This window comes from Platichthys flesus, chromosome 4 (assembly GCF_949316205.1).
Source record: "Platichthys flesus chromosome 4, fPlaFle2.1, whole genome shotgun sequence".
Taxonomy (NCBI): Eukaryota; Metazoa; Chordata; class Actinopteri; order Pleuronectiformes; family Pleuronectidae; genus Platichthys; species Platichthys flesus.
In genome coordinates, this window is record NC_084948.1 from 14,718,561 (window position 1) to 14,730,890 (window position 12,330).

Here is a 12,330-nt window from a genome sequence, read left to right on the forward strand (position 1 = left end):
AAATATACCTACTTCAATTTATTGACAGCAAATGGCTACAGTGAATTTTGAGCTAGTGCGAGAGCCATCAGAAGCTCTTCTAATAGGCTTATGGTATATCATATCTCTTGAAGGGCCCAATTTGAAACAGCTATGTCATGGTGAAGGTTTAAATCAGTCAATTCATATAGAATTATGCGTCATTACGTCTGTGCACTAATAACCGCGACGCACTACATTACATTCTGCATTATGTTCAAATGAGACTTCAAGATATATGCCCGGAGGAAAGTGTGCCAAGGCGTTCTCATGTTTTAACTCCAACTGCAAAGAGAGAAAAACTAATAACTTGAGAGGAAAAAAGACTTAAGATCTTTACAGCAGTGGGTTATTATCAGTGTGTTATTTTCCGTTTAGACCGTTTGATCAGTGTATCTGTTCCAGTTAACAATCCATCAACCACCATCAACCCAGCACAAGATATATCATGATAATAAGGTATGGGAGACGTGTGACGCATGAATGTGAGTTTCATTCAGATATTGAACTTTTTTGCATGATAAAATCTGCAAAAAAAGTGCAAAGGCGATCAACACGTGCAAGGGAGCTGCCATCGAAGCTATTGTGTTTGAAGTTGACTTGTGAAGCTGAACTGAGTTACGTTTCAGGAGTGATGTAACACCGGCCAAATCCCAGTGAAAGAAAAGATTAATGTCGGGATACAAACTCAGCATTAGCCCAGCGAGACGGATACACACAGCAAGGAGATAATATGAGGAGAAAAAAAATACAAACTAACCGAGAAAACCAAAAGAGAGAAAGAAAGAAAGATGCACGAGGAATTTACCATGCCGAAGTCTCGACAGTGCGCATGAGGGATGTTGAAGGAAAGGTTAACTCCTCGGAGAAATTTGAAAAAATCCCCGTCATAATGGCATCGCATTCAAACAAGCAGTGCATGTTCACATTTTCATATCACAAAAGAAACATTCAGAGAATAAGCTTCCATCCCTTCGGTTGCCTTTATCCAACATCTCACCAAAGTAGGAAATCACTTGGAGATATTAGTGCGGGATAACAAGAGGATTTATTGGGATAAAACCACTCAGCATGATATAATGGGACAAAACCCAGCACTCATTTGTGAAATATTATGTTGACGGAGAGGGGGGGGGGGGGGTGGTAGTAGAGGATTGAAGGTTGCCAAGATACGGGACTATAGCAAAATCATCAATGATCCCAAAACTTTATTTTATTTATTCATTTGGGGGAGTTTGGGGGGGGGGGGTTGATGAGGGTAAGGGTTTACAGAGTAATGCATTATGTTTTTAATCAAAGTGAGTGCATATACTGAAAATGCTGACCATGTTGTTATGTGTGTATGTGTTTGTTTGTGTGTGTGTGTGTGTGTGTGTGTGTGTGTGTAGTGATAAGTGGGGAAAAAAGAAGCATTGAAATGAAGTGGGGCAGCAGAACATGGAGGGGGAGTACAGTATTGGGAAAGATTCTGCGAGTTGAAAACAAACGAGCCTTGACTTAATGCTGCCGTGCTTACAAAGGCTTTATGTGAAGGTGAACTCGACTCATTTGAGCAACAGTAATTGTGAAAAAATAAAACCATGAGTACAACACAAGGTAAAAAAATTCCATATTTCAAACGTATAGACTGGTTCGTGGATGATCTGTACTGGGAAGGACTAGACTAAGGATCTTCTCAGTGAACAGGGAAGTATGTGGTTTGCTACATATCTTCCAGTCATAGTTAGCTGACACATGTGAAAAACTAGAACACCCAAATTCAAAAGAGGATCACCACCAATCAAAGCAAATTGCATATTGTTCCCATTTTTAAAACAACACAGAAAAGCACCCTCCTTTTAATAGAGAATCGCATTTTTATAGACATCACATCATATTTGTTCACCTTAGTAAAGAGAAAAGGAAAGAGCACTATGATGATGATGTAATACCATGTTTTCTCACCAGCTGCTTCAATCTTTATGGGGTCCCAAAACAGAATCGCGCTGGGATAGGAAAATATTAAAAAGTGCGACAGCAAAAAGATCAGCAACGATGGCTGCTGTGGAGGGAGACGGTTGATGACTAATCTACCACTATGAATATCAATGCACAAATATCAGTCAGTAATTAACAAGCCTCAACAAAATAAGAAATATCAATATATGAAAGCACTGCTGAGTTTAGGTTGTTTTAAATAATGTTTCAATTGGTGATACAGCTCGAAAAACCTGCTTTATTCTGCTATATATTTTTTTTAAATAAGTGGTTGAAAAACGTTAGGGAAAAGAATGACCATGAAGCAGATGAAACCAAAATGAAGAAAATCATCTTATGCCACATGTTGGTTTTTATATATAGGTATTTTGACAGTGTTTCATTCTAAATGTGAGACTCGATGACCTCTAGGAATAAACAAATTGTGCATTACATTGTACCTGCATCCAAATATGAAAATCTGAGCGCCTGTTTATCGCCCCCCAGTGGAGTGAACCAACACTGCCACTTCAAGGGGGGAGTCAGAAATTAGATGCGCAAATTCCAAGAGCTACTTCCAATCACGTTTTCACTCGCCCCCTCAATTACTGTTTATTAGCCTAAATCAGTAGTACCCGTTTAGGTAATGAAAATCGCAGCACGCCTCACTGATTTGGTATATCCTCTCTTCTCATCCACTTCAACACCAGCAGCATTCATTCAGCTTGTTCTGGCATAGCGTTTTTCTTTATCTTTTACCTTTTAGATTACATCCAACTGGAATCAACAATGTAGTGGCAGGTAAAAAAAGAAATTGCACAGCATGAGATCCAGCAGGTGCTGATTAGAGGAAATAACTAAAAATGGAAATACGAAATTTCCAGAAAAGAAATAACACTTTGTCCGCCCTTTTCTTCCCATACTGTTTAATTTGGTTCTAATCTGAAAATAATAATGAACAGCTTAAATGTTATTGCCCTCCACTACATTCCTGTCTCGCACTCCATTGGTTCAGAAGCTATTCCTCCATTCCTCCTCAGTATTATCTCATGATGGTTCAGCAGCGCTCCACAAACAGGTTCCCGTGGCATCAAACCTTTTCATCATTTCATTGAAGAGTTTGTTTTTATTAAGAAGGCTATACCAGACGCATAATCACTATACATTGATTTAACATTACCTTTACAATTAAATTCTTCACTGAAATTACAGAATAAATATATGCACATTTTTCTTCAAATCTTTGTGAGAGAGAAAACATTAAAAGTGCCTCCTACAAAGCCGTTAGTGGGTGATAATGGCGAATCCAGAAGCAATGAGAGGGGGGTCTTAACGAAGTGCATGGGAATATCCATAAAACCTTGAGCATTGTCTTATAATAATATTCACAAATGTTTGACCATCCGTGCGTCGGCGCGTCCTTGTTACGAGAAGCACCCTGATATAGACAGAAGTCCTCATTAATAGTAATAACATATTAATAAGATATAAAAATTAAATAGAACACTGAACAGTAAATGTGTTGCAGTTTCTCAGTTCATAATGTGATGTGATAGTTCTGAATAAATCCCCCCTCGCTTCCTGAAGTGAAGCGAGTGCATGCAGCAAACTGCAGTTCATTTTAACATAGGTATTCTTATTTTTTTTTTCTCTCTCTTTCAATCACTTCCTGCAATCTTCATGTGCATGGCCTCCGGGTGTTTGTACATCCTAGTCAGGGGTAAAAGAGGCAGAAAGAAAAACCCCAAATAAGGGAGACGTCCAGCTCCCGTTTGTCTTCCACATCATGGTAACTCCATAAAAAGGTGTTTTAGTAACAGATGTATTTTAGGATGTTTTGTATATTTTATTCCCTGGCCCCTCTCGTTCTTCTCTTGGTCTCTCTTGGGCATAAAGAGATATTTATATATATATATATAGATATATATATTTTTATATATTATAAAAATAACGGCTGTTGACATTGCTGGCTACTCTGAAAAAAAGGCACTTCATTGAGATATCTGAGAATGGCCTCTCCTCCAAAATGATTTCGGGGGAAATGTTGTTGTAACTGTAATATAATATTTAATTTTATATCATGCTGCTTTTTCATGTTTGTTTTCCAGTATTGGTTTTGGGTGATTTAGGTGGCAGAGTGAATGTTTGAATTCATAAATTGAGTTTTTTTTTCTCCGTGGGATGTTAAAATCGGTACGATTTTTCCAAGACTTCGAGGTAATCCGGCTTGGTTTGAAGTTTGGCCCTTAACTCGAGGTAATCGCTTTGGGACGGGTCAGGGTAGCAGCCTTTCCCCGCAGTGAAAAGCAATGTCTCCTTCAGCCGTGCATCCTGCTGCAAATCAGGGTACTGCATGCCTGGTGGGTGCGCATGCGCCACGTGCATGTCCTTTAATTTTGGTACAGTCCCATACAAACAGTCTACGAAGCCCACTGTCGGCGTGGGCCTCTGACTGTCAATCACTGTAGGGCAGAGCCCTCCATTCTCATGAAATCCTGCCATGTCAGCCGCGGAGTGGTTGACTGTGACGATGGTGTTGAGTTGAGAGTTGGAGACGGCCAGGGTCCACTCTCTCTCTTTCTCTAATAAGGTTCTGTAGTTACTGTTGCAACTGATGCCATTGTCTTTTTTCTCTGAAAAGTGTGCTCTGTCCTCCTCTGCTATCTCCCCCTCTCTAGGCTTGTAGATGGGGTTGTTACACATCTGAGTCACCGGGTGGGGGATGTAGTCATAAACGTGACCATGGGCATGTGCATGACTACTGTGGGTGTGTGTATGAATACTGGGTGTCGGTTTCTCTGGTGTGCCTGTGTTACAGGCACTACTCTGCCCCGGTGGATCCTCAAAAATCCTGCACTGCATCTGTAGCCCCGTCAGATCTACTTCAGAACGTTTCCGGAAGGGCAGCTTCTTCCTGCGACGCAGAACAAAAGCAAAAAGCCCCGCAGCCACAAACACGGCAGATATGAAGAGGATGAGTAGGCTGAGGATGAGAACAGACAGTGGAACAGCTCCTCTTCCACCTGCCTCCCCCATTTCAGAGCTGCCTGTGGTGAGGTCATCCCCACCGGGCAGGGCTGGCGAAGGCCCTGAAGAATATTTAAGCTCAGGACAGATGACCTCGACCTCCAGCGATCGCAGGTCCTTGCCGAAAGCAAAGTCAGGTGTCTTGCAAATGACATCCCCGACTACAATTACAGAGGAGAGCTTTTCCACCCACTGTTTGAGGGGGATGATATCACAGGAGCAGTCCCATGGGTTCTGATGGAGATCAATCTGGACAATGGATGTCAGATGCTCCAGAACGCCGCGCACGGGCAGGGAGAGGAAGTAGTTGCTGCGGAGGTTGAGCCGTGCAAGGTTGGTGCCAGCAAAGGCGTCATTGGGGAGGGAGCGGAGCAGATTGTCATTCAGGAAAACCAGCTGGAGATTCGGTATTAGGGAGAAGGAATTAGGTTGTATCTCACGTATGACATTATACTCAAAGTAAAGATAACTGAGCATCTGAAGCCCTCGAAACATCCCAGGAGTGAGCCTCTCAATGTCATTCCCATTCAAATATAGACTTTTTAGGTTTGGGAGGTTGATGAATGCCCCCTCTTGGACATAGGATATGCGATTATTCCCTAAATGCAGTAAATCCAAACTGGAGAAATTCCAGAAATCGGAACGGTAGATTTTCTGTATCAGGTTCCCACTGAGATACAATTTCTTGGCATTTAGGGGCCGTGGCAGGAGCTCAGAGATGTTGTGAAAGCCTTTCTCTTTACAGTTCACCGTTAGCCCCAGGTCGTTGATGTGGAGGTTGCAGATACATCCAGCTGGACAAATGATGGGGATGGGAGGCCTTGTTTGGTAGCCGTGAACAGGGGGTTGATTGATGCCTGGGTATACGCTGTGTGGGGTTGGAGGATTCTTTGTGGGCCGGGGTCGTTTGGTTGGCTTGAGAACTCGTTCCTTATATTCCACAGAAGACGCTGTGTTGTGAAAAGAGGAGAGCATGGAGGACGGTTTAGTAGGCCATGTGTTCTCATTGCTAAAGGGGACTCGGGGAATTCCCAGCTTGGCCTCAATCTCTGCATCAGAGAGCAGAGGACAGAGCTCACTGCGCTTGATTTCCCGTAAGTCTTTCCCATGTAAGTGGAATGGGAACTCGCACGTAATCTCACCCACCAACGCTGTGTAAGGGATTCTCTCCAGCCACGTCTTTAACTGGACAATCTCACACACACAGTTCCAGGGGTTCTCCTCCAGCTGAATTTCCATTAAGCTCCTCCCAACATACTCCAGTGTGCCCTTATACGGCAAAGTCTTTAGTCTGTTCCCTCTTAAGTCCAGATGAGTGAGTGCTACGGACCGGAAAAGATAATTTGGGAGCACAGGGATGTGATTGTCATTTAATATCAGCACTCTCAACTTGTGGAGGTGCCTGAACGTCCCACTTTCAATCCTTTTGATAACGTTGTAGTCCGCCTGGAGATATTCTAAACTCTCCAATCCCAGAAAAGTGTCATTCCGGAAAACCTCTAGTTTGTTTTCATGTAGGAACAGCCGCTTGAGTATTCCTAAGCCATTGAACGCTCCAGCATGGATATCTTGCAAAGCGTTATTACCCAGATTAATGGATATGGCATTGTTGAGATGGAGGAAGCTGTTAAAGTAAAGCTTCCTCATGGAGTTTCTCTGCAGGTTGAGCTTGAAGGGCCGGCTCCATATCTGGGAGATTTGGCTGACATTTGTAAATCCTTTACTGTCACAGTGGACGTGGAAGATGCCCTCCTTGACTTCGCAGTAGCAGGGCTCGAAGCAGGGCTCGTCGATCTCTTCGGAGTCCTCCAGCAGTGGGATCGGGGTGGTCCATCCTAGGGCTATGGTGCTCAGCAAGGTAACCCACAGCATACTCGCTGACACCAAGGGGATGAAGTCTTGGCTCCAGGGACGGAGCCACTTCACAGCACTGCAATAGAGCACAGAGCGAGAGAGAGAATGGAGAGGCGGGAGGAAAGGGGGTTAGTGATTACGCACAGGTACAGGCACGCACACACACACACACACACCCTCACCGAGTCAGGTTCTAGGTAAGAGAGGTAGGTAGAGAGGAGAGGAGTGGTGCATTAGTTTCAGTTGAATGGATGAAAGCTTTGAAATGAATACCAATTAATAATAGAATGACATTGGAGAGTGCTTTAGATGTTGCAACGCTTCTGGGTATTTTAAACAAAATAGAAGCCCAGGACTCTTGGATGGGTAATATGATACCCGGCAACAGGAACAAATCTCTACACTCAGACATGTACCGTCACATAGTGTAGGCTATAAAGGCGGGAGATCCATTTATTGTACAGGAAATATACCAGTAATGCCCCAATACATTTCCTCAGAGATGCTTATCGCCATGAATAAACGTAGGAAACAGCAGGTGGATGAGGTTACTGGTGAGGAAACGCAGTCCCTGTGATGAATTGATCACGTAACGGAGCCCCTAATCCCTCTTTCTGTAAGTGAGAGTCCAGCCTCTAGTAGAGGAGGGACGTCGATGGTCTAGGGCAAGAGGAGGATGGGAAGGGAATAGGTGTCAGCTTGGGTGCTATTACTGGGACAAGATGAGGACTGCTAGGGGACTTTCTGAGCATCCATCTCGCTAGAAATCTCAACATACTAGTCTATGAATGTTAAGAGCTGATGAATTAAAATCAAAGCAACAGAATAGGTAAGGTTAGAGTTTAGCTGTATTAAGATCTCAATAATAAAACATGAGAAACACGCAGTGGGCAAAGCTCAGTGGTGAGGCTGGCTTTGAGTGGATACGATCGTCCTAGATATCTAATGTTAAGAAGGCCCCACTTATTTTTACCGAAGTAAAAAATAATACAAGCCTCTAAAATTGTGCTTTGGCTTAAAAAAAAAAAAAAATCTGTTTAGTATTTCAACAGTGCATGGTGTTAAGTGGATAAAAGACGAACACAAGCTCAGTATATTTTCTGGTTGTTGTAACTTCTCTCTCTCTCTCTCACACACATGCACGCGCACACGCACACACACACATGCACACACGAAGCTGAAAATCCAGAGGATATGCGCTGGGACCGTGTTTTGGAGCAGAGCCGCTGTCCATGGGGCTGAAAAGGAAACCCCAGTGACAGGGGAAAATAGCAGGAGGGAAACTGGGAATATTTCGTTATCTCCAAAAAAAACGTGACGGGAAAACGCACCAAGGAAAATAAAAAAAGATCTCTCGAGACGATCCGCTCGCTGCAAAAATTCAGTGTTTTCACGTCCCTGTCGGTGCGTAATCCTCCAGGATTTATTGATTCCGCTCCCGCGTTAGGGATCATAAAAAAGTAATAACATTTAATGCATTCAGTATTATCTCGTGCCGTATCATACTTCCTTGGTTATATATGTATATATATACGTACTTAGTTTAGTGGGATTCCAACTTCACATCTCCTCCTGTGGTGTGTCCTGTTGTTGCCCGTTGCGCCCCGCTCACCGTCCGATGCCGGGCTGTGAGGAAGAGAAAGGAGAGATGACTTACAGACAGAAACACACAGGGAGGGAACGGAGAGGTGGAAAGAGAAATGGAGAGAGTGCAGGGCGCCGAGGAGAGGGAGAGATGCGCATCCGAATGAGCCTCGGATTCAAAACCGAAAAATGGGGGGGGGGGGGGATTTCTCCACAGCTCTGCACTCACGTGAATTAAAAGTGTTGCTCGTCGCCGTTGGGATTCAGAAAACGACCCATTAAATCACCTCACCTTGAATCTGGATTAAAGTAAGTTAGGACGATAGGTCTCGAGCCCCTGGTCGAACCGACGCGGTGGAGGAGCCTGCTGAAATCTACCCTTAAAATAACCTCGCTGCCAACATAGCGCAGAGCGGAGCGGCTGTTGAAATACATGCCAAGCATAATGCAGTAGCCTTCCGTCGTGACATTGGCAGGAACGCGGTGGGTAAAAAAATAAATAAACGAGTCGACTGGTACTGATCAGTCGACTGGAACCCTGCGGTCTGGTGTCCTCGATATGTGCAGAGAGCTTGTTGTCCTTTTTGGAAGTCCATGGCAATGCAGACACCAATAATCACACACACACACACACACACACACACACACACACACACACACACACACACACACACACACACACACTTATGCCTCCATCTGCATAAGATTTCCCGTAAGACTCACTCACTGACAGCCACTCACCTCAGTCTCCTTCTGCAATTGGAAAGCATCGGGGGAAAAAGACCACTAGTTTGAATCTTGTTAGATCTCTCTCTTCTCTTGCTCGGTCCTTCTTTCTCTCCCTCCCTCCCTCCTTCCCTCTCTCCCTCTCTCCCGCTCCGAAGCAAAAAAAAAAAAGAGGATAGGGGAGAAACGAAGACGTGATAGGAATGCGATCTCCCCCCACACTCGCTCTCGGATGAGCTCTGACTCTCTCCTCTTCTCTCTCGTCTCCTCGTTTTTTCCCCCTCTCTCTTTGCAGTTGGCTTAAAATGCAAGTCCTTGACTTCTGCCCGTCCGCTTCCTCTTCCTCCCCTCTCCTCCTCCTGCTCCTCCTCCCTTTGCTTCTCCTGCGACTCTGCCGCCGCCTCCTCCTCCTCCCGGGCGAGCGCTCAGCAGCACTGTGTCCGGGTGAGAGTGCTCTCCTGTCGGCTTCAGGACCGCGTCTGTGTCCGGTGCAGTCTCTGGATCATATCGGCCGGTTGGAGTCAGCTGCTGATGTGATTGTTTTTTTTTCTTCCCTCCTCTCTTTCTTCAAGTCCGTTTCCCTGGCGTGCGTCAGAGGAGTGAGTGACTGAGCTGGAGAGGTGGAGGTGGTGGTGATGGCTGGGTGTGCGGAGGGCGAAGGGGTGAGAGCCGCAGAGGACAGCGATCTGGCAGAGAGAGAGAGAAAGAGAGAGCGAGAGAGAGAGAGAGAGAGAGAGCGAGAGAGAGAGAGAGAGAGAGAGAGAGGAAAACAGAGTGACGGGGACGGGTGCAGCTATAGTTGCTGATGCTGTCGAGAAGAGGAGAGGAAGCGAAGTGAGGAGACGAGAGAGTGAGGAGCGCTCCGGCTTTCGCAGAGGAGGCGCGCGTCCGGGGGGTGGCAAATAAATAAATGGGGAGTCATGCAGGGAGCGCGCTTAGCGGGTGACACTTTTTCAGACCTGTGGATGACAGTCAGGACACTCTCTCTTTCTCTCTCTCTCTCTCTTCCCCTCTCTCTCTCTCTTCCCTCCTCGCTATGATAATCCTTTTTTCGCTCTTATTTTTAGATTGAGCTCGGATCCAATAATGATACCCAATCTCTTTATTGTGCGTAAATTACGCACCAAGCAAAATGTGGAGTTGGCACCCCCTCCTCACTCTTGCCAATAGAACCTCTCTCTCTGTCTGTCTGTTTCTCTGCCGGGAAGACGAAGAGGGTGGCCGCAACTATCTAAAGCCAAGCACGGGGGAGAGAGAGAGAGAGAGAGAGAGAGCGAGAGGGAGAGAGAGAGAGAGGTGAATATATAGGAGCGCTTCATCTCTCGGTTCCTGTCTTCCCCCGCCTCGCCTCCAGCGGGCAACACAAGCCCGTGTTGTGATGAGCAGGGAGCCCATGCAGCCGGAGCTCACGGGCGGCTGAGAGACACCATCATGGTTTTTACTGCTCATGCAGCTCTTGCAAAGAGGGGGGCTGATTGCAGTGGAACGTTTACACCTCCCCACAGTGTCTCTTGATTAACGCACACAACCTGAAAGGTTGCCACTATGTGCCATCATTATCATGAAGCCAAGATATATATATAGGTACCTGGAATAGCCTACATGTGCGGTTGGAATTCACAGTCAGAGTAAATGTATTAATAGGATAGCAAAACGTGTATTGTGGAAAGGAATAGCTACATTAGGTTTCAGCCAAACAAATTACAGGTAACTAAAGTCTTGTGTAATGCTGTTTACATATATTTATATGTTTTGTGGCATACGTCTGGACCTGAGTACTATGTTTCAATTCAATTTCACAACATGCATTTTCTTTACATAGTGAGGTTGAGACCCCAACAGTTCCCATGACAAGCAAATACTTTGGCGGCTGTGGAGAGACAGAAAAACTCCCTCATATACACTGGGAGAACCAGAACAAGAGTGTGGGTGGCCACCTGCCTCAGCTGGCTTGGGTTTGGTAGAATAAAGGAATGGGAAGAGAGAGAGGCCAGGAACAGCTATTAATAACAATGATAACTCTTCATGTAGGGTGTAAAAGTTAGAATTGTAAAATATACCTTTAAGTTAAGACCTTCTGTGTTGCCTAGATACGAGAGACATGTCATCAGGCAATGTATTCTTTGAGTTTGTTGGGCGCTATCCAAGAATACACAACTGAACTCTGCAAGCTCCTCACTTCCACGCTCCTAACTTCCACGCTCCTCACTTCCACGCTCCTCACTTCCACGCTCCTCACTTCCACGCTCCTCACTTCCACGCTCCTCACTTCCACCCACAGGTACCTAAACTGTTACAAGGGACACACATCTACTCCTGTTTCGGATCATATATCAAATGTTCCTGTTGAAGTGTTAATCTCTCTTCATCTCAGCATATGGGGGAGAAATGGATCTGTCCTGCTGCTGCTGTCCTGCATGCTGCTTTATTGTGGGCACGAGACCTTTTCATTAATATTTAAAATGTATTTCAGTGCATTATCACTGACAATGCTTGTGTCCCAGAGAATAGAATAATTACACTAATAATTGATAAAACCATGGTTACAGATTAGCTAATAGTTAACAATATACAATATAAGTACACATACTAATCCATAGCTCATACACCTCCAAGCATCCTGCACATGCCCAGACACAAACCAGCAGTAAATGGGAGGTGAGAGATGAGTGTTGGGGTGTCGCGAGGGGTCTGTAAAGCTGCCATTCGTCTTTATGAAAAGCCGTCATTCACTCCTTCAGCCTGTCAGCTAACGTCAGACAGACTGACACAAGGCCACTACAAAACCCTTCATTCAACTGGCAGGACAAGGGAGGGCGGGAGGCACAATGAAGTAATGGGAACCCAAGGATTATAAGGACTTTGCACTTAAGAGTGCGACAACAAATGTTGGACATTGGATTTAACAAGCATCATGTTTACAAGACTGAAAAGACGGAAAGTATTGGTATAAGAAAAACCCAGTCATGACGGGCTTGATTGCATCATTGATAGAATTAGTTGTACAAGGTCTTGAAGCACAAACTTTATTGAATACTTGAAGGTCCAGTATGTGGAGTTCAATACTACTGCACATGTTTTCAATAGCGTAGAACCACTAATGAAAGTATGACTATTTGGGTCTTTGTGTGTTTAGAATGACACTTTTAAATCATAGACTTCATA

At 44.8% G+C, this 12,330-nt stretch overlaps 1 protein-coding gene across 1 annotated transcript; it reads right to left on the reverse strand.

The window, feature by feature from the left end:
* Window positions 1-1,196: 1,196 nt before the first annotated feature.
* Window positions 1,197-9,283, reverse strand: slitrk3a (SLIT and NTRK-like family, member 3a). Its single transcript, XM_062386624.1, has 3 exons — window positions 9,181-9,283; window positions 8,394-8,481; window positions 1,197-6,931 (listed from the first exon to the last, which is right to left on the reverse strand). The coding sequence occupies exon 3, from the start codon at window positions 6,871-6,873 to the stop codon at window positions 4,159-4,161; it is 2,715 nt and encodes a 904-aa protein (XP_062242608.1). The 5' UTR covers window positions 6,874-6,931; window positions 8,394-8,481; window positions 9,181-9,283; the 3' UTR covers window positions 1,197-4,158.
* Window positions 9,284-12,330: the final 3,047 nt, after the last annotated feature.